We start from the raw sequence: 23,018 nt of genomic DNA on the forward strand, positions 1-23,018 counted from the left end.
ATTGCAAGTAAACACAAGGGAAACCAGAGAACGAGAAGTTCAAGCCTGACCTATGTAATGAAACCGATTGGGGGGAAACATTTGCAGACAATTTCAAGTTGCAAGAACTTGTTTAACATTTAAACAAGAAAACCATTTTTAAAAAATATTTTTTAAAAAAGCTTATATTAAGTGTAATTGTTTCAATTAGTTTGGTTCATTCATGTTAGTTCATTTATATTTATTATGTGACCTATTGATCTAGACATAATAAATCTGTGTGATTAAAAATATTTTACCAATTTTTTTTTATTTAGCTATTAGCTTTCTCACTGCGCTATGATCCTATCACTTTCTCACTGCGCTATGATCCTATCACTTTCTCACTGCGCTATGATCCTATCACTTGTCTGGACCAGTTGTGAAAGGGGAAGGGAAGGAGAGGGTATGTTTGTGAATGTTTACATCATCGTTTTTTCAATGCATTAAAAACAGTCCTGAGTGTGACTAATTCAACTTATTCCATCACACCTGTCACAGTGAGACAAATTCAACTTATTCCATCACACCTGTCACAGTGAGACTAATTCAACTTATTCCATCACACCTGTCACAGTGAGACTAATTCAACTTATTCCATCACACCTGTCAGTAGACTAATTCAACTTATTCCATCACACCTGTCACAGTGAGACTAATTCAACTTATTATATCACACCTGTCAGTAGACTAATTCAACTTATTCCATCACACCTGTCACAGTGAGACTAATTCAACTTATTCCATCACACCTGTCACAGTGAGACTAATTCAACTTATTCCATCACACCTGTCAGTAGACTAATTCAACTTATTCCATCACACCTGTCACAGTGAGACTAATTCAACTTATTATATCACACCTGTCAGTAGACTAATTCAACTTATTCCATCACACCTGTCAGTAGACTAATTCAACTTATTCCATCACACCTGTCAGTAGACTAATTCAACTTATTCCATCACACCTGTCACAGTGAGACTAATTCAACTTATTCCATCACACCTGTCACAGTGAGACTAATTCAACTTATTCCATCACACCTGTCACAGTGAGACTAATTCAACTTATTCCATCACACCTGTCACAGTGAGACTAATTCAACTTATTCCATCACACCTGTCACAGTGAGACTAATTCAACTTATTCCATCACACCTGTCAGTAGACTAATTCAACTTATTCCATCACACCTGTCACAGTGAGACTAATTCAACTTATTCCATCACACCTGTCAGTAGACTAATTCAACTTATTCCATCACACCTGTCACAGTGAGACTAATTCAACTTATTCCATCACACCTGTCACAGTGAGACTAATTCAACTTATTCCATCACACCTGTCACAGTGAGACTAATTCAACTTATTCCATCACACCTGTCACAGTGAGACTAATTCAACTTATTCCATCACACCTGTCACAGTGAGACTAATTCAACTTATTCCATCACACCTGTCACAGTGAGACTAATTCAACTTATTCCATCACATCTGTCACAGTGAGACTAATTCAACTTATTCCATCACATCTGTCACAGTGAGACTAATTCAACTTATTCCATCACACCTGTCACAGTGAGACTAATTCAACTTATTCCATCACACCTGTCACAGTGAGACTAATTCAACTTATTCCATCACACCTGTCACAGTGAGACTAATTCAACTTATTCCATCACATCTGTCACAGTGAGACTAATTCAACTTATTCCATCACACCTGTCACAGTGAGACTAATTCAACTTATTCCAATACACCTGTCAGTAGACTACGATTTCTTGTAAAAATGTTTGTAAAATGTTTCACATGTTTCGGATGTTCCTTCAGAGTTGAAGATAAATTACTTCCTAGTCCACACCTCCCGCAGGACGACGGGGGATGGGAGCGGGCAGGGTTTGAACCCGGGACCATCGATAAATCTGAACGACAGTCCAGCGCGCAAACCGCACGACTAGGCAGCCATCCTTGTTCAAGATAGTTGGCCTTCAGTCGTAGAACGACTATGGTTCTTCTCCCTATTTCGGAGACACTCCCGCCCATATATATCGCAGGTTAAGGTGGCTTTCGCTTTGGTGGTAGAGGAGCCGGCCATTTTTCTTATGGCACGCTTTACTTCCAGAGCTGAGGCCCATGTTTTTTCACTGTCCATAGCTTTCTTGGTCACCGTCTCTCTCCATCTATGCGGTCTAGGACTATGTCTTCCTAATGGGTCATTATCAATGGTCACTGTTTGGAGGTCCCGTTTCATTACGTTCACGTAATGGAGGTGAGGGGACCAGTTTTTTTTTTTAGCCAGAAGCGAGTTGCCAGTAAAGAATGCTGTATGTTTAAGAATGTTCAAGATACCAAGCAAAATAATTTATTACTACTTTGTTAATTTTTTTTTTTTATGATTCTAGTGTTGTCAGGTAAAAGAAATAATTGTGCAGATTTTCACCTTAATTTGATTTTGGGTGTGGGAGAAATAACGTGTACAAATATTTTACCAAACAGGCAAACAGATAGAGGGAGTATATATAAGCTTTTTAAAAAATGTGTTCCTACTTTAAACTAAACATTTCTATTTTATTTTTCTTATTTTTGTAATAACTCTCATTAATATGATAAATATCATGACACATAATTGTTAAAACAGCAAGTGATTCCTTCCTTGTATTTTCATTTTCACTTGATGTCTCCAGGTAATACGACTATTGTCTCTGTTTTTGTCCTTTTTTTTTTGTTGTTTTTGTTTTTGTTGTTTTAATTTGTGAAGCTTATAGTGGTCTAGGGTTTTTTCTTCTCCCGATATGTGTCATAGGGATCGAACCAATGACATTCTCGTTATTAGCAGCACACTCTATTCAACTGAGCTAACCAGCTACAACAAACATTCAAACAAAAGGATCACCTTTTTTCCCATAAGTTAAAAAGAATTTTCCAATAATTAATGAAGTCATCTTTCGGATAGTTTACTCACATGTGTTATCTGACAACACGGGTTTATGTGCACAATTTCAACTCACTTGGAAATTGAAAAGTTGTCAAGAAAAAAACAAGGATCTCAAAGACAGTGGTCCACCCAGGCAGGTAAAAAGGCAGGTTTCAATATTGTCAGAATTAAATTCTATCAAAGACAAATGACAGAGAAGAATTGAGAAAAAATGTTAACAGATCTTGTGTGGTGCTCCAGCGGTCCAGTAGACCAAAGGATATGTGAAAGAGAATGTGAAGTTAGATGTGAACCTGGCTTAACTGATGTCTTATAATGACTATCTAATTGATCTAATTGTTTTGTAAAGACCACACAAAGCTATTAGCGTATTTTCCCCTTTCGGGAGCCGCTAAAAATGATTAAAAATATGTGCCTGTGATTTAGAAAGTAGGAACTGAAAAAGAAAACTTTCCGGAGAAGAAACAAGCGACAATAGTTGGCCAGCTTCAGTCGTAAACTTGATATGGCTTATCTTAGAGCATTTAGCATGAGAGTCTAGGCATCGACTATGGACGGAATGTTGTAGCCACTGTTGGGTCCATAGGAAAGGCAGATAGCCGATAGACCTACAATTTGGGATCAAGAGCATCGCAAGATTTGCCGAAGTTAAGCACTCTGTGCTACACGTTACACAAGGGTCACCAGCTTCTGATTTTTTCTCAGGGTTGAATCTTGAAGCCTTTCCCATGTTTAAATTTTAGCCGCAAGGCAGCAGAGTTTGGGATTTAGAAGTTTTCCTTCTCCTAAGTTGGTAGTCAACGAAGGCTAACGAGCTACTCCTGTTCTGAGCTTTCTATTTTAGGCCCCAGTAATTCGCCTTTACTCAGTCTACTACTAGCTACGCCGGGCCTAATACTTGAGCACCACGTGAAGGCGAGGAGTTGGACTGGTGGTTGGAAGCTATTAAAGACTACATGCATTTTATAGGTAGTGGGGTGCATACAACCGCTACTATTTCCGGCAATCATAATTTTGCACAATTTTACAACCTTGTTCTGCAGGTGTAGGTCTGCAATGTAGACTACTAACCAGTCAAAAGCTGCGCTAGGTCGGACACCTACCCAGTATGGGTGATGACTGCATGCCAATGGCGATCTTGGCGAGCTTAAAGGTGGACGGGGCAACAGAGGTGCTAGAAGCGCTATAAGTATCCACTCATAGGCCATTCTTCCCTCACTGTCATGGGAGAAAGTGGCCGGCAGCAGATGTCATCTGAAAGAGACAGCTGGAGAGTACTTACGAAGGGGGCGGGTCTTACAATTATGTATCAAAGAAATGCATCTCCGAAGAGAGGAACAGACGATGAAAAGAGAACTTAAATAAACCCAGGCTGGACAATGGCTTTGTTTGCTTCAGTGGTCTGTGTATGATGTGTGGTGGTGGTAGCGCTGCAAACGTCGATGTTTAAACATTATCTTTCTATTTGGGTTTTCTCCCCTTGTAAATAAATTGTTAGCGGTTTGTTTGTTTATTTTTTAAAAGAAAGGGGGATAAACGCGTATATATTATTTCGATAAGCTCTTACACGGTTACTCATCTTGAATTTGAACAGTTGCATAAGATAGTATCGTGACTAATTTGTCTCTGTACGTTTATCTGCTGGAAAGGACTTGAGTAGGGTCATGTCTGGGTAGTTCAGAGTCTGCTTAGACCAGCTCACTTTTATTAATTATTTCATCACAATGCCAGTGTCTGTCTTGTCTCAAAAACACACCATTTTGAACGTAAGCAATTATCCTGTTTTGAGCAATAAATAGCCATAGACATGGGTTAAAACGTGGAGATTTGAGAACTCGTGGCCCCCGTTATACAAAAGTCTAGATCTAGTTGTAATGTGTTTACGTAATTTAAAAGCACCTGAACTTTCTAGAAGAATTGACCTAACATTGTAATAAATAGGTGTGGATCTTAGCAAGGACATTTAGGGCCCCTGAAAGCGAATAGGATGCAGGATATTTATAGTATCTGAACTGGGACCTCCTGGTTATCTTATAAGGCACAATAAATAGAATTATGTTCCTTTTTATCTTCTTCCAATTCGTCAAGGTTTCTAAAACAAAAAGTATGTTTGCACATAAGTAATATACTGTAATAAATACTCAACAGTTCAATTAGTAAGCTCTGTAAAAGTGACGTCACAATTCATTCTGTTGTTTCATTAGGATTTAAAAAAAAAATAGGATGCAGGGTGGTAGTCTAAAACTCAGTTAGTTGAATAATTTTATCTTAATTTCATTTAATATTTGAATTTTGTTTTAGACCTACGTGTAGAACTAAAGTGGGAGAAAAAGACGTATTTAGTATTAGTCATGGTCAATCTGCATCCATGAAACCATTTCAGGAGATGAGCTTGTAGAATGTATTATTAGTAATAGTCAATCTGCACTATAGCCTTGAAACAGGAAATGAGCTTGTAGAATGATACTTTCATTAAGGTCTAACTAAAAATCATTTCTGCATTTCTCAACATTTTATTTTTAAAAAATGATTGCACTGCACTCAATTGATTTAAATGTTTAGACCCCACTTGATACAAATATACGTGAAATATTTTAAAACACATGATGCATTGTATTGTTATCTAGTGTTATTATCAGGAAACACTGATGCATTGTATTGTTATCTAGTGTTATTATCAGGAAACACTGTACTGCTCATATTAATACCAGGACGCATCATTGTATTGCTCATGTTAGTACCAGTACACATCATTGTATTGCTCATGTTAGTACCAGTACACATCATTATACTGCTCATGTTACTACCAGGACACATCATTGTATTGCTCATGTTAGTACCAGTACTCATCATTATACTGCTCATGTTAATACCAGGACGCATCATTGTATTGCTCATGTTAGTACCAGGACACATCATTGTACTGCTCATGTTACTACAAGTACACATCATTTTACTGCTCATGTTACTACCAAGACACATCATTGTATTGCTCATGTTACTACCAGGACACATCATTGTACTGCTCATGTTACTACCAATACACATCATTGTACTGCTCATGTTACTACCAGGAGACATCATTATACTGCTCATGTTACTACCAGTACACATCATTGTACTGTTCATGTTACTACCAGGAGACATCATTGTACTGCTCATGTTACTACCGGGAGACATCATTGTACTGCTCATGTTACTACCAGTCCACATCATTGTACTGCTCATGTTACTACCAGTCCACATCATTGTACTGCTCATGTTACTACCAGTACACATCATTGTATTGCTCATGTTAGTACCAGGAGACATCAGTGTACTGCTCATGTTACTACCAGGAGACATCATTATACTGCTCATGTTACTACCAATACACATCATTGTACTGCTCATGTTACTACCAGTACACATCATTGCACTGCTCATGTTACTACCAGGAGGCATCATTGTACTGCTCATGTTACTACCAGTACACATCATTGTACTGCTCATGTTACTACAAGTACACATCATTGTACTGCTCATGTTACTACCAGGAGACATCATTGTACTGCTCATGTTACTACCAGTACACATCATTGTACTGCTCATGTTAGTACCAGTACACATCATTGTATTGCTCATGTTAGTACCAGGAGACATCAGTGTACTGCTCATGTTACTACCAGGAGACATCATTATACTGCTCATGTTACTACCAGGACACATCATTGTACTGCTCATGTTACTACCAGGACACATCATTGTACTGCTCATGTTACTACCAGTACACATCATTGTACTGCTCATGTTAGTACAGTACACATCATTATACTGCTCATGTTACTACCAGGAGACATCATTGTATTGCTCATGTTACTACCAATACACATCATTGTACTGCTCAAATTACTACCAATACACATCATTGTACTGCTCATGTTAGTACCAATACACATCATTGTACTGCTCATGTTACTACCAGTACACATCATTGTACTGCTCATGTTACTACCAGTACACATCATTGTACTGTTCATGTTACTACCAGGAGACATCATTGTACTGCTCATGTTACTACCAGGAGACATCATTGTACTGCTCATGTTACTACCAGGAGACATCATTGTACTGCTCATGTTACTACCAGGACACATCATTGTACTGCTCATGTTACTACCAGGAGACATCATTATATTGTCATGTTAGAACGTAAATCCATTCCTTGTATAGTAACAACTTCATTAAATGGACACTCAAAATATTTGAATCCCCCTGGACGTCTATAATAATTACACTGACCCTCCCCTCCTATGGGTCCACTTTTTGGTACACATTGCAAGTAAACATTCAGGAGCTATGGCTGCAAACTATCAATAATTACAATTCTACACCCTCCATACAAAAGAAGTTTAACGCCACCGTATCCATTATAATGCAGTTGACGTCTTGCTCATTATGGGCAGTTTAACCATCTGGACGCGAGTCAAGGGTGGGGGCAGTTTAACGTCATGCCCATGACCAAGACAACTTAAAGAATGGAATTTGGCCCTTCACTATCACTAAGAAAACATGAAAACACATTACTGAAACTTTCACTGTAACTTGAGTCTATAGATATAGGGGATCATCTACATCTAGTTACTCTGCCAAATTTTTAATGAAATATTTTTTTTCTTGACCCCTAATGACTTACAAACAATGGCAGACAACCAATTAGGAGAGAAAAAGAAATACAACGAAGACGGCTACTCCAGAAAGGAAATTTAAAACAAGCTTCTTTTACACGGCCTTAAAGTTGAACCACTACACGCGACGTGTTCGTGGTGTTTCTATGTACAGAGATGAGACACGCCCACTTGAGAAAACAAACAGGTTGCAAAGGCGTCTCTGTCTCCGCTCTTCTACGTTTATTTACCTCGCGTGTGTCACTGCTGTACCTCTGTGACCTAAGTTACACCCGACACTCGTGAAGACAGTATAAGATAGCGGAGCCTACACAACAGGATTTAACTCTTAACATGTTTGAGAGAGAAGTTCCGGTTTATACATAGATCGCAATCTACACAAAATGTTCTGAGCGTCCATCTTAGTCTGTTTCACTTGCCTACATAGTTATTTAGAATGGTCATCGCCTGTAAAGTAATTAAAGTTGTTTTATTGTTTACAGTTTACACCAGTGGTTCCTAAACATTTTTGTCTCATAGATCACTGCCATGTTTTCTAGTTTTCAGTAGACCCCCTGCTTAACTTATAGTGCATTTTTGCCAATTCATAAACTCCATTTTTAACTAACTGTTGAAGAGTGAAATGGTAATTTTAAGTTAGGCCTACATTATAACTTAGAGAGATCAATTTGTTTTTTTTTTTTAAATAAAATTCAAATGTAAACCAATTGAAATAATTAATATGTATTGCTGGAATCACCAAAACACACAGGAAATTCTTTTATTTTTGCAGATTACTACAGATATTATGTTTCATACAGGACTTTGTTGTTCTATGAATTTGTCCTTCAAACATTAAATATTAATTAATTAATTAATTTGCCTGTATCAATGTAAAAGTTTACGCAAAGAGCAGTTTCTCGTGTAGGCTATTTCTTAATGTTTCATTAGTGGTTCAAATATTGGGTCCGCGGAACTGTTTTCACTAACAGGATAAGGGACGAAGGTGAGTAACTGGGGCCTAAACCTGTAAGTTTTGTGCAGGAGGGACTTATTAATCTTGGATTACAGCCCACCTAGCTGAAGGAAAATTGAATTTCAACCTCTGCTGCCTTGCAGCTATACCCAAACATGGGAAAAGTTTCGTGGGCCCTGAGGAAAAATAAGGAGCGGCGACCATTAGGCAACTTGCAGCACATAGCCCTACACCCGGTCAGAGCTTGCGACGCCGCTGATTTGTCATTACATAAGTTACATTAGAAGCTTTTAACTCATACCACCGTCGGGCCATTGAACTGTATTGTTGCTTATAGAAATTCGTTTAATAATGTTAGATGTGTAGGTTTGCATAGAACAGTTTTTAAAACTACTTTAACGCCTGGTAAAATCAATGTTTTATCTATAGTGTTTTCCGTATTTGGTTATAAGTAAAGAGATATTGTAAGACGCTCACAAACCACCATCTTCTCTACATGATGCTGATGAGAGATATTGTGGGTCTATTCTGAACTTTATCTTTGAAAGTTGGAATGTTTTTCAAACGTTTATTTTTTATCAGGGTGGCATCGTCTCAAATGATTTTCCAGCGTATTTTAGTTTCATATCGTCATACAAAGTCACTTAAACAACCGCTTGTTTGACAAGGAAGGAAGAAATCCCAATTTTAAATAATCAATGCTGTAAAATCTACATTTCTTTTTGTTAAACATTAGTTACATGTAGACAAAATAAAGCTATTTAAACAATTACATACAACAATTTTTCATTTGAATAGCAGGATAAGTATTTATAACTAAGATACCAATCATATATAAGTGTATGAAATAATTACATCAATGGGATGTGAAAAATAAAGTCACGACACGCTTAGGCTTAAATGAAATCCACTATCATAGACCCCCGTGGATATCCCATTGACCCCCAATTTATTTCTTCACTTTCATAGATCCCTTGAAAGTCTTCGTAGACCCCCAGGTCTATACAGACCACTTTGGGAATCACTGGTTTACACGTTTCGTATGTTCCTTCTGATAATTACAACCTAGAACCAAAGCAACCGCTGGCAGGAGAAGGCGGCTGGCAGGAGAAGGCGGCTGGCAGGCTTCCAACCCGGAAAACATACTTTTTTGGATTAACAAATAAATAAATAAACAAATAAAAATTACTTTAAAAAAATAAGCTTATGTAACTCAATTTCTAAAAAAATGTAGAATTTATTTCCTTTTGCGATATCAAACAAAAACAATTAATTACCAATAATTAATGGACTATTTGTTTAACTTTTTGTTTTAACTGATTCATGTTTTGTTAGGTACAATAAATAATTGTGGAAAGTTTATCTTCTTATCTTATCTTTTACAATACAGATGTTACTTCAAAAAAGAAGATGATTACGTCCTACGCGTCATGCATTTAGTCATGCATATTAACCAATGACTTAAATTCTGCCAAGTCACTAGTTTTCGTGGCTAGCTCAGGCAACCCATTCCATGCTCTAATAGCATTAGGGAAAAAGGAGTTTTGTACAAATTTGTCCTAGCATATGGGACGAGGAATGTGCCTTTATCTTTGTGTCTTTCTGAGTATTTTATTAAATTTTGTTTTTGTATTTGAAGATTATGGTTCAATGTTTTATGTGTAATTGCTACTTTACTTTTGAGTCTTCTATCCTGAAAGCTTTCTAAATTTAGTGATTTTACTAAAGGTGTTACTCTAGTCAAATGTGAATATTCGTTTGTTATGAATCTCACCGCTCTATTTTGTGCCTGTTCCAGTTTCTTAATGTTTTCTTGAGTTGAGGGGTCCCAAACAGAGGATGCATATTCTACTATTAGCCTACCCAAGGTTAAATAACATTTTAGTTTTATGTTCTTATCTGATTTATAGAAATTTCTTTTAATAAACCCTAATACTTTGTTTAATTTTTTGGATAGTTTCATCAATATGGGGATTCCATGACAGTTTTTCATTTATTATAACACCTAGGTATTTTGCGTTTTTAGTCTGTGTTACTGGTTTACCATAAATAAGATAAGTGGAATTAATTTTTTTTAGTCTTTTTGTTACTCTTAATAACTTTCTGGGTAGAAAGACATGCTCCAATTTGATTCCCATTTCTGTAATTCATCTAATTCTCTTTGTAAAATTTGGTATCTTGTGTTGTTTTTATTGTTCTATTTATTATGCAATCGTCTGTGAATAATCTGACTTTTGTTTCTGAACTAATGCTATTTGGTAAATCGTTTATGTAAATTAAAAATAGTAGTGGACCTATGACTGTTCCTTAAGGTACGCCTGAGTTTACTATTATTGGTGTTGATTTAGAGCCATTTATTTTTACAGTTTGCTCTCTCCCTATCGGAAAATCTTTAATCCATTGATGCAATGGACCATTAATGAAAAAATATTATAATTTTTTAAGCAAACAATGGTGGTGAACTTTATCAAAAGACTTGGTAAAATCTAGTAAGATAGCATCTATTTATTCACTATTATCTAAACCTTTTGAACTAAATCACGTGTTCAAAATGTTTACAAGACAGACTGACAGAGTTGATATAAACTTTGTCAAATATCTTTTATTTATAACTAATCAAACAAAGACCTTTTTCTTCAAAGTTCACAATACAAATGCAATAGAGGATTGAAAAATATATTTTTATTGAAACTTAAAAAAAAACAAGATTACAAAGACAGTTTGTGTGGAAACACAAACTCAAGATCGGCCCCCGAAGTGGTCCACCCAGGCAGGCTTCAATATTTTCAGAAAGAACATCCAAATGAAATTATATCAAAGACAAATGGAGAAAGAAGGTTGACAGATCTTGTGTAGTGCCCCAACGGTACAGCAGATCAAAGGATAGGTGCAAGTGCAAAGTAAGATGTGAACCTGGCCTAACTAGTTCCCCTTTCAGACCTTGTGGTCTGTAGGGCAGATGATGTAAAGTTAATCTGTTTTTTGTGGCCTACGGTTAACGAGGGTGTCATGTAGCCAGCACAACGACCAACCGCCTTTACTTTTCCAGAATTAATGTCAGGTACCAATTAGAGATGAGTGGACTCAGAGGCGCCTAAGGATTCCGAAGTTGAAAATCCCAGTCTTCACCAGAATTCGAACCCGGGGCCCCCGGTTCGGAAGCCAAGCGCTTTACCGCTCAGCTATCGCGCTTCTCCTGGCCTAACTGAAGTCTTATAATAGATGTAATTGTTTTGAAATGGATCAATCTCTTATTCGAATGCTTTTTTTTTTTTTTTTTTTTTTTAAAAGGAAACCTCAGAATTTGCGCTATTCAGTTTTAGCTTTATCAGCATAGGAATCCTTGGGCTTTATGCCTCTTTTCTTTGCCTCTTTTTTGGGCTTTATATGCCTCTTTTATGGGCCATCTTGCCTCTTTTGTGGGCTTTTTTTTTTTTTTTTTTTTTTTAATATGTTTTTATTTGTAAGTTATCATAATTCACAAGTATTAAATCATAAACAATTGAAAAGTGATTAACCTAAAAATATAATAACAGTAATAGAAATATTATTTAATATCAAAGACATACTACCTAACCAATGAACCCATTAAAGACAGAAAAATGATACAAGTATACTCTACTCCAGAACAATCAACACAATATCAGATATCCCTGACCCCAACACCCTATTTCTGAAAAACTACATGAGCATTATACAGGTATATGAAAATCAAACTCGATAATTCTCTACTCTAAAGTCCATTATTTTTCTAAATGTTAATTCCAAGTGATTAGGATCAAACACCTTATTATTATGTAGACATTTGAGCCAGGTAGCCCAAACAAGATTCCTGTATTCGGAAACAATAATCAAGTTAAAGTTATGTATCATTTTATTTTTTAGTTTTGGCAGCTTGTTTAAAATATTCGAATGCTTTAAAAAAAAAAAAAAAAAAACATTTCCACAATAAAAATTTGTACACTAAAATGACGTTTACAAGATTACTATTCGTTTTAACTTAGGTCTAACTTATAATGCATACTAATTAGCTTTTTCTCTTTAAAAAACTGCTTGCATAAGTGATTTTAAAAATTAGATGTTTTCGCTTTCAGAAAAAAAAGTAGCCGTTGCATCAGAACTTTGAATGGTCTAAAATATTGTGATGTCGGATTTTCAATATCTTTTCTAGTTTACGAGATCTAAACGGGACTGACGGACAGACGGACAGACATTTCGCACAAAACTAATAGCGCCTTATCCCCTTTCGGGGGCCGCTAAAAACAACACTCTAGAGTCGATTCTTTTGGCTCAAGTTTTTTTTTTAAAGTTTTCTCCTCGTTCTTGTTGATTTCCTTATATAAATATCTAGAAAAATGCAGAAGAAGAAATGTTCAAATAGTGACTCTTGACCAACGCCAGGAAATTATGGGAATTTATAAGAACAGAAATAGATCAAAACACCAGATTAAGTTATTTAATCTATCTTAAGTTTTCTCTAGGACACTTCAACTTTTGTGGAGACCTAAACAAGGAAGACATCGATCTGGATTTTGTCTTCATCGAGCGCATCATAAACATCTCAAACAGTTCAATGTCTAGATCCTGGATGAAACTCATCATGTTCTGTTGTCACAGTGAAATAAATAAAATACTGTAGACATTACATAATAACAATTAATGAACAGAGACTTTGTGTTGCTATAAGTAGACATCACATCCTTTTAAGAACTTTCTCACAAAACACATTCACAACAAACAATGACCCAATATAAACATATTAGCACAGAGCCTACATCTCAAGCATAGGCCTACGTGAGGAGTCCATGGCGATTCTCATTCGGTGCATTTTAATTTAATATTTATAATACTACACGAAACAAACATAAGAGAAGACTATTTGAAGTAGGATCCCACTAGGTTGGTGTCGTCTATTTATGACTACAAACCATGGGCGTAGCCAGGATTTGTTTTCGGGGTGTGGTTTGGGTGTGTGTGTGAATATTTTTTCCTTTGTACACCATAATTTCTTTTTTGGACGTCTTTTGTACCCTAAAAAAATTTTGTTTTTTATGAGTTTGTGGAACGACTGTAGACATCATTTTCTTGCAAGCCGGGAGTTTTGGAGAGCGCTGTGAGCATTATTTCCTGTATTTGAAGCTAGTCAATGACATTTCTGATCTGTCTACAGTGCAATATCCTGCTCATCTTCTACTCAAAAATTGTTGGTCAATATCCAATCGGCTATTTACTGCACTTCATTAATGGAGCTCAGTCAGAGCACAGGGACTGTTAGAAAAACAAATTAATGTGTGAAAGATTTGGGGGTAGAATAACTGTAGTGTGCTTCAACTAAAGTGAACACACGAGAGACTAGGACGATTGAGGTGAGCCCAACATGGAGGCTTACACATTTTAAAATGTTTTTCCTCAAACAAGAAGTAAATTATTGATGCTAGTTGTGTCAAAATAAAAGTATAGAAAGCCAATATGTGTACAGACTTATGTAAGCCTATATGTGTACAGACTTATGTAAGCCTATATGTGTACAGACTTATGTAAGCCAATATGTGTACAGACTTATGTAAGAATGGTTATTTGTTTTTTTAAACCATTTCTTCGCAGAAAATGTTTGCAGCCCTGCATAGATTAGCAAATAATAAAGACTTGAGGTGTAATGTCTAAGTAGTAAATGGCTTGGCTTCCGAACCGAGGGGCCTCATGTTTGGATTTCGAATCTCGGTATTTTTTAGGACTTCCCAAAGTCGACCCAACTCTAATAGGTACCTGAAGATAATTGGGGGAAAAGTAAAGATGGTGGGTCATTGTGCTGGCCACACGACACCTTCTTTAACCGTGGACTACAGAAACCTTTAATTCATCTGCCCTATAGAGCGCAAGGTCCGAAAGGGGAGCGTGACATGCAGAATTCAATTTCCTTTGTATTTTAAAACTGTTTCTGTAGTTGCACTGACAGATGAAGTGGTTTCGATGTCCTGATAATACTTTCGCTAAAGATTTATATCAACAGATCAAATCACAATGTCTTCTGTTTCAAGTCTGCTCTGTATTTTCACAATGACTGTCTTCTGTTTCAAGTCTGCTCTGTATTTTCACAATGACTGTCTTCTGTTTCAAGTCTGCTCTGTATTTTCACAATGACTGTCTTCTGTTTTAAGTCTGCTCTGTATTTTCACAATGACTGTCTTCTGTTTCAAGTCTGATCTGTATTTTCACAATGACTGTCTTCTGTTTCAAGTCTGCTCTGTATTTTCACAATGACTGTCTTCTGTTTCAAGTCTGATCTGTATTTTCACAATGACTGTCTTCTGTTTCAAGTCTGCTCTGTATTTTCACAATGACTGTCTTCTGTTTCAAGTCTGCTCTGTATTTTCACAATGACTGTCTTCTGTTTCAAGTCTGATCTGTATTTTCACAATGACTGTCTTCTGTTTCAAGTCTGCTCTGTATTTTCACAATGACCGTCTTCTGTTTCAAGTCTGATCTGTATTTTCCAAGTTACTCATCGTCACTCTGTCGTGGTTCTGTCGGGAAGAATTTTTTTTTCCGATCTGAAAATTGTGTTTGATTCCCACACATCAACTCCCCCCGCACCTTTCCATTTGCAAGTCGTTGCCCTCCGGCTGATTATGGGTCGTTCCTGTGTTCTTCTTTCTTTTTTCAAAGTCTGCTACAATTTGTGTACACGATACTTCTCCCACACATTCTCAGATCAAGCTGACATTTAACACAATTATTTGTTGTACCTGGCAGAACACGAATAAAAAAAAAATTAACTGTTGGTTAATTAACTATCGGTAATTAATTATTTTGTTTGGTATCGAAAAGGTGAAATAAATGCTACTTATGTGTGGAGTTATATCCCCGATTACGTTTTGTACACGTTTTTTTTTCTCCCACTTCCTTTTCTCGGCTCAAGTTGAAATTTTGCACAACTATTCAAAGTAATGGTCACAGTCATTGTGGAACCTTCCGAAATCACTTTGGGGAGAAGAACTCCTGGTCCACGCTTTCCTGACGGTCAGCGGGTTAATGGATCACTTGGTCAGAAGAATAGGTCTCTGGTACCAAGTCCTTTCCAGGGGGGGTTGGGGGTTCAAACCCCCTTGAAATGAAATCCCACCTGCTAAGGGGGGGGGCGAAATTTAGTGACATATTTTTTCCTTTGATTTTGTTTATTTTAGGTAACATTTTAATTCTAAACCATTACTTGACCCAGCGCAGCCAAGGGTTTTTCACTTTGAAACCCCCTACCAGGGGGCTTTGCAGTTAAATCCCCCTCTTCTGTAAAAGAGCCTTAAACCCCCCCCCCCCGGCTACGCCCATATATATATATATATGGAGGGGGGTTTGGGGGCGGAGAAAAAAATCCTGGCTACGCCCATGGTGTAGACCAGTGATGCCCAGCCTAATTCGACCTGCGGGCCATTTTTATTTCCGACACTCGTGTCGCGGGCCACATGAACAAAAAAGGCCTACAAAAACGATATTGACCTTAATTAATGGGATATTTGAAATGTATCTTTTTTTCCCCGCGTCAGAAGATGGCTTCATTTCTCTACTTAAAATATCAGTAAGATTGTGCTTCATTTCTGTGCTTAGAATATGAGCAACATTGTAGCTAGCTTTACAACCGAGTCATTTTCCTGTCTCTTTTTGGTAAATATTCCCATCAATCCTCCAATTTCTAGGTTTAGTTTAACAATCTTTTATTCGCGGCTCAAACCAAGAATGCCGTCATATTTGTTTCATAATGTCGTTTATATGTTGTTGTTTTATTTTAAATAGCCAGACTTTCTTGATGAAACAAGTATGTTGGCTTATTATCATGTTCCACAAAAAAGTAAAGAACCTTTCACTTTTCCTGGTAGAAAACGTACATTCTACACTCAGATACCTAATTCAAATGTTAATGTCATGGAAATCATCAGGGCCCAAAACCCCTAACGTAAGTAAAGACACATTTTTACAATTCAATTTTTTGTTTTGGAAAATGGGGGGATTTTCTACACTTTTCGGCGGGCCGGATGGACTCACGTTGCGGGCCGGATCTGGCCCGCGGGCCGTACTTTGGGCATCACTGGTGTAGACCCATTAAATACGGCGTCTCTAAACAAAGGATCGACAAAAGCCCGTGGTTGAACCAATAGGCTTCTTTCAAACCTAGGTATGTTAGAGCTCTGCAGCTCCTCTGATTCAAGTGATCCATCGAGGACGGAAGCCAATTGATCTCACTAGTATAAAATAACGGGATAACGCTACAAAGGTTTGTTCCTCTAGCTGTGCGCCACAATTTGAAGTGGGCAATTTGCATTTTTCATATAGGCGCTTTTCAATCATTCTAAAAGAGGTTAAAGAGGTTTTTAAAAAAATGCTTATTTGAGACTTAGGGGACTAGCCTTGTTTCCCGAGTACACTGACAGCACGCTACTGTAACAGGTATAGAAAATGTTCAGGACCAAGAGCAGACTGGGTGTCAATATCGACCTTGGCTTTAGCATACAGACCGGCCCATAGATTGCGTTCTATATCATAGTCATAAGCTAGGGCGCAATGAGCCACTTTTCGCTGAAGTTTGAAGTAGACAATACGCTTTTACGGGAAGCCAATGGAGCGTGCACAAGAGCGTAGTAGCAGAATCCCATCTTATTTTTCTAAGGCTATTCGTGCGGCGTTGTTCTGAATACGTTGCAGCTTGGCTATTTTGTCATCGGGTATACCTGCTAGCACGGCGTTGCAGTAGTCAAGGCGGAAGAGTATGAATGCTACAGCTAGCTTTTTTGTTGATTCCGTTGTTAAATATGGTCGGATCTAGCTTAATCTGTGCAGCTGCAGATTAAGACCCTTGCAGAGCTGACTATGTGTGGGTCGAAAGATAGTGTCGAGTCAAAGAAAACTCCAATATTCCGCACTACCATTGTTAAAAGCAGCCCATCAGTGCAGGCCCTGTCTCATCTGACGATAGCCCCTAGTTGTGAGAAAATAATTAACTTTTAAAGTCAATAAATGTGAAATTAGATTTTCGCATACACTAAATTCAACATGCGTATAAAGCTGTTATGAACAACGATTACAATGAAGGTACCTTTATTAATATTGTAGATTACATCACAGAAAAATATACATGTGATCTTTTGTAGTTTAAATGCTTATTCCGAGGCCTAAAACAACTTAAATCTATGATTAATTTGAGATTGAATATAGCATTTATCATGCTGGTTTGAAATCGAGAACGCCAAGAAGTTCAAACACTTAAAAGTACTTTCAACTATTAGCCTACTAGTCTGGGAATGCTTGAACCGAGTGAGCCCCCACATCCCTAATTGATTAAAAGATAAGATACTTAGAAGTGCATTTAAGACAGTTGCCAGAATTAAAACAGCACACACATTAACCAGGCCACAAGAGGTAATGTACATGTGTGACGCCACATCCCCACTCACACACACAGAACCGGTGAGTAGCACTTGACACAGCACGCTCAAGTTGAGTAGCTCAGCAGCCGAATTTTGTTTTCATTTGAATGGTCCAGCAACTGCATTGTAGCCCAGAGTCCTGTTTTTTTTTTATTTGGGTCTCGTTTCCCTCTCTGTGGTGTGTACGAGTGTACTGAGCAGGAGTTTGCCAAAAATATATAGATTTAGATCTACAAAAATTCATTGCGGATTAGAGAAAAATTTTTTAAGAGAGTTCCCTTGTTTTTTGTTACAAATAAAATCTAGATTTATTACCTACTGTGTTTATTTCTGTGACTTACATCACATGGAAATAAATTACTGCAAAAGAAGAGATACACAGTGAGTGATCATGAGACATAGTGTGTATTGAAAAAGCGATAAATTCAAAAACATATAAGATGGGTGTGTCCATGGTGTATTGTGGGATTTTAATATCAGTTATGGTTGTATTCAAAGGTAAGTTAATTAATTACTTTTGTGTTTTTATGAAATATATGGTCACATTCTAAACAAAATCATACGTCTGGCTTTGTGAATAATAAAATTGAGTTTTTATGAATTCAAATAAAGGAAGTGTTATTACAACACTGCAGTCATTGTCGTTTTGGAATTCTTCATTTCTCAAATGACTTACACACAACAGAGATACTCGAATAAAATGAATATAAACTGTTTAGTCTCTGACTAGAGCACATATGAAACTTAAGCCATCATTCACGAGCTATATTTCTAGTTGACACGCTCATTTTTTGGCATACAATATCTTTTAAAAGGGAGGGGGGGGCTTTGTACTGATAGGAATTATTAATCATTTATTGGGAAAAAATGTGGCTACATTTGTTTTATGGAAAGATTACTTAGGTCTAGACAGAAGTTTTAAATTTAGTAGTTTATGGACAGTGTCGGAAACGAAAGACGATAACATAATAAGAAATATATAAAACTCTTTTTTTTAAACAAAGCTTATCTAAGGAAACTCCATAATTACAACTATATCAATAATATAGAAGTAGTTTCCCTTTTTCCAAATCATACAAAATAATTATTTAAAAATAATTAAATGACTAATTGGTAAATTATTTAATAGATTAATGTGATTAATGTTTTGTAAGGTACAATAAATAACTGTTCTAAGTTTCAACTTGATCCGAGAATGGGTGTGGGAGAAATAAAGTGTTCAGACATTAGACCAGACAGAGTGAGTTGGTGTAAACTTTGTACCAATACATCTAACAACTGTCCTTAGATACATGCCATTAATATTTTATTAATATTTATTTCGGTCTGTTGTTTTGGTTCAAAGTCTACTATCATTACTATTGTTTGTACAAATCTTAAATCAACTCACTTTATCTGTCTGTCTGTATGGTAAAAAGTTTGTTCACGTTATTTCTCCCCTCTCACACTCAATCTCGGATCCAGCTGAAATTTTGCAAAAATTATTTCTTTTACCCGACAACACAAGAACCAATTTAAAAAAAATAAGCAATTAGTTTATTAACTATTGGTAATTAAATTTTTTGTGGTGTATCTTGAATAAGGGAAATAAATCGTACTTGACAGATGTGGTGGTATAAGTTAAATTCGTCCCCTTGAGAACTCGAACCCTACGTGAACATTTTTTATGCATTTAAAAAACGATCATGTAAACATTCACCTTGATACCCCCTTCTTCCCTCACCCCTTTCACAACTGGTCCAAACAAGTGATACTAAAACAATTGGTATACAAATTTTCAATCGCACAGATTTATTATGTCTTGGTCAATCATACATATAATTACATGACTGATCCCAACTAATTGATACAGTTACACTTAATATAAGATATACTTGTTGTTTGTTTTTGTTTTTTTCTTGGTCATGTTTTTCATGCTTTTGTTGTTGTAAAACAAGTTTCCATTCTTCCTCTATCTCTTGTCCAACTTGTAAACGTACATACATGAGAGCATTTGTCTGTGTGTGTGTATCCAAGGCAGCACGAAATGTTTGGCTGCACCCCGGGCATGTTGTAGCGCCTGGAGCTTGAATTCACTGTCTGTCACTTTTCTTCTACCAATGCTGTTTTTAGCCTGTTCCTACAGCACTATTCCAAAGGTCCTATAATTTGATCTAGACTCCATAGAGGTTGATAACCCTAACCCTAACGACGTTTTGAGAGGCTCAGCGGGTTTCCTTTAACTCGTTCATGTGTCCAACGTAAGATCACTTTCCTCTTGATATCTGGAGCCTTTTGATAAGCGGCAGTAATTCATTCTGTAGATGTGACCTGGCCACCACAGTTTTTTCATCATCCGGCAGAGCCGCATTTAGGGCTGGGCAGGCGGGGCTACTGCCCCGAGAGATCCACAAGAAAGGGGCATCCACCAAAGAGATTTTAAAAGTCTCAAAGTTTTGACAGTTCAACAACTTTTTAAAATATCTTTTTAGCATTTTTACCGACAATACTAAAATCTTACTATTGGCGACCATTGCTGCAGAAGATTTTCTAATTCTTTTTGTCACCTCAATGTTTAAATATAGGTGGCTGGCGATGGTTTATCACAGGTAGTTAAATCACTGCATCACCTTATGATTTCCGATACTTACGGTACTTCTGTGCCAGAATTTCAATCCTGATAAGAATTATTGTAAGACTAAATTCTTGACATGCTTCAGCCCAAGCATTTACCTGCCTTTGTAATCCTTCTTGCACGATAGCATTTTTGATCTGGTACAGTTCTGCATAATTCTCCACCCTTCGCTTCATTTGCAGCACATGATCACTGATGATTATGCCATTGTTTGACTTAAGTAGGGCACACTTGCTGGTGTGAGGTCCAATGGCTTTTTTTAAAATACCCTCATGTAATACTCCAATGCTGCCACAGTCAGAACAAAATCGGCAAAGCTATCTAAGCGTGTATCTAAGCGTGTATCTAAGCGTGTGTCTAAGCGTGTATCTAAGCGTGTATCTAAGCGTGTATCTGTGCTATTTTGACACAGAAATCTACGCATGCCAGATGGAAGAAATCCTAATGATAACCTCTACGCTAGCTTGAGGAGGAAGTTAGACCAAAGGGACGCCCAAAACTAACCTACAGGGATGTCTGCAAGCGAGATCTGAAGACTACAGATATCAATGAAAGTATGTTGGAGAAAATTAGGACGCATGGAGACAGACTGTTCGTGCTGATACGAGCCTCGCCGAGATTAAAACGAATGAAACGAGCGACCATAGACAAGAAAGCCTCCTGCCCGAACCTGAATGCTTTAGGCTCCAGTTACTCGCCTTTGCCCCTTCTGTTAGGGAGAACAGTTCCGCCGTACTCAATATCAGAGCCACACGTGAAGGCCAGGAGTTGTATTGGTTTATAGTGGCTATTTGAGACGCAGCCATTAGGAACCTTTTTATAGGTAGTGGAGTGCGTAAATCCATTACCACTTTGTAGCGTCCTCGTAATACATAAATGCAGTTCCGGATAAAGGCAGATGTTACGGCGGGCCCTTACCTTCCACAAACTAAAAAATAAACACTTTTATTTTACTAAAATTTGCGTATTAACTATTTTTTAAAGGAAAATGAGACTAAATGTACAAGTACTCTCTTTCTTCTCAAATATGACATGCTTTTAGATATTAGTATTATTATTTCAAATGAACTTGTATTCAAGTTTTCAAAAGAGTGTAGGGGGCCTCCACAAAAACTCTGTCCCGGGGTCTCCACATCCGTAGCTCCGGCCCTGGCATCGGGTTTGTATGCTTTGTAGTCCATCTCTTCGGCAGTATTTTGCCACTTAATGGTCAGGAATCTATTTCTAATTATACATTCAGGGCCACTGAGACTTTTACTTTGACACCAAAGTGTCTTCTGCCACACAATCACATGCCCCAAACATGGGCGTAGCCAGGGGGGGGGGTTTGGGGTTCAAACCCCCCCCCCGAAATGAAATCCCCCCCTCAGGGGGGGGGAGACGGAATTAAGTGACTGATTTTTGCTTTCATTTGTTTATTTTATGTGAGATTTTAATACTAAATCATCACTTACCACAGCACAGCCGATGCAGTTTTGAGTTAAAAACCCTCTACCAGGGGGTTTTGTGTTTAAATCCCCCTACCAGGGGGTTTTGAGATTTTAAAAAACCCTATCAGGGGGTTTTGAGATACAAATTTCTCTACCAGGGGGCTTTGAGTTTAAAAACCCCCTACAAAATTTACGATAAACCCCATCTTCAATATAAAAAAAGCAAATTACACACTCAAAATTCTATGAGCGTAGCCAAAGGGGTTTTGAGTTTAAACCCCCCACCCCCTCCAGTTGGGGTTTAAAACCCCTCCAGATGGTTTTGAGTTTAAAATTCCCATACAGAGCGTTTAGAGTTGAAAACCTCTCTCTTCAATATTATTTTAAAGCAAACTACAGTCACCAAATTCTAAGATCGTAGCTAAATGGGGTTTTGAATTAAAAACAAAACAAAAAAACTCCAGAGATTTCTTAGTTTAAAACCCCTCAACAGATGATTTGACGAAAAAACTTTCCTTTTCGATATAAAATCTAAAGCGAAATACAGGCATGTAATTCCAAGAGCGTAGTCAAGAAAGGTTACAAATTTCTACCAGTGGCTTGGGCTCCATTAATAAAGTGTGAATAGTCTCAACAAAGATGGCTAAGACAGATTTTAGGAGTCAGTCATAGAGATCGGGTCTAAATCAAAGAAATCATATGCCGAACTGGGAGTCGAATCCTTAGTAAGGTTGTGACAGAGCGTCGCATGAGGTTTTGCGGGACATGTTCTCACACAAAATGAATTACGCAAAATAAGAGTTGCGGAAACAGCTTGCCGGAAAATGCGCCGAACAGTGAGAATAGCACATTAGGTTTTTGAAATAAAATTTTTTAATAGCAAGATAATGCACTGTAGATACCTCAGAATATGCATTTTGTTGGCTTTCAATACCAGCGCTGGGGGAGGGCTGCGAACTCCCCCAGACCCCTTGCTAGCAAGG

General features: G+C 37.3%; 2 protein-coding genes across 3 annotated transcripts in view; one reads left to right on the plus strand and one right to left on the minus strand.

The window, feature by feature from the left end:
- Nucleotides 1-6,738: 6,738 nt before the first annotated feature.
- Nucleotides 6,739-7,122, minus strand: LOC106058045 (uncharacterized). The gene has a single exon (XM_013215421.2). It carries the CDS (start codon nucleotides 7,120-7,122, stop codon nucleotides 6,739-6,741), a length of 384 nt encoding a protein of 127 aa, XP_013070875.2.
- Nucleotides 7,123-18,070: 10,948 nt separating this feature from the next.
- The window catches only part of LOC106075755 (integrin beta-1-like), a 42,301-nt gene continuing 37,353 nt past the window's right edge, over nucleotides 18,071-23,018 (plus strand). Inside the window, exon 1 of one of the 2 annotated variants that reach the window (XM_056023028.1) lies at nucleotides 18,071-18,489. In XM_056023028.1, coding sequence (XP_055879003.1) covers nucleotides 18,432-18,489 — 58 coding nt within the window. In that variant the 5' untranslated portion in view covers nucleotides 18,071-18,431. The remainder of the gene's footprint in view (nucleotides 18,490-23,018) is intronic. The other variant, XM_056023021.1, reaches the window with a different exon arrangement.

The sequence above is a fragment of the Biomphalaria glabrata genome, chromosome 1 (assembly GCF_947242115.1).
Source record: "Biomphalaria glabrata chromosome 1, xgBioGlab47.1, whole genome shotgun sequence".
Classification (NCBI taxonomy): domain Eukaryota; kingdom Metazoa; phylum Mollusca; class Gastropoda; family Planorbidae; genus Biomphalaria; species Biomphalaria glabrata.

Bases quoted from the DNA above. Each gene is read 5' to 3' on its own strand.
- LOC106058045 (XM_013215421.2), bottom strand. From the start codon at position 7,122: ATGTCTCCTGGTAGTAACATGAGCAGTACAATGATGTGTCCTGGTAGT.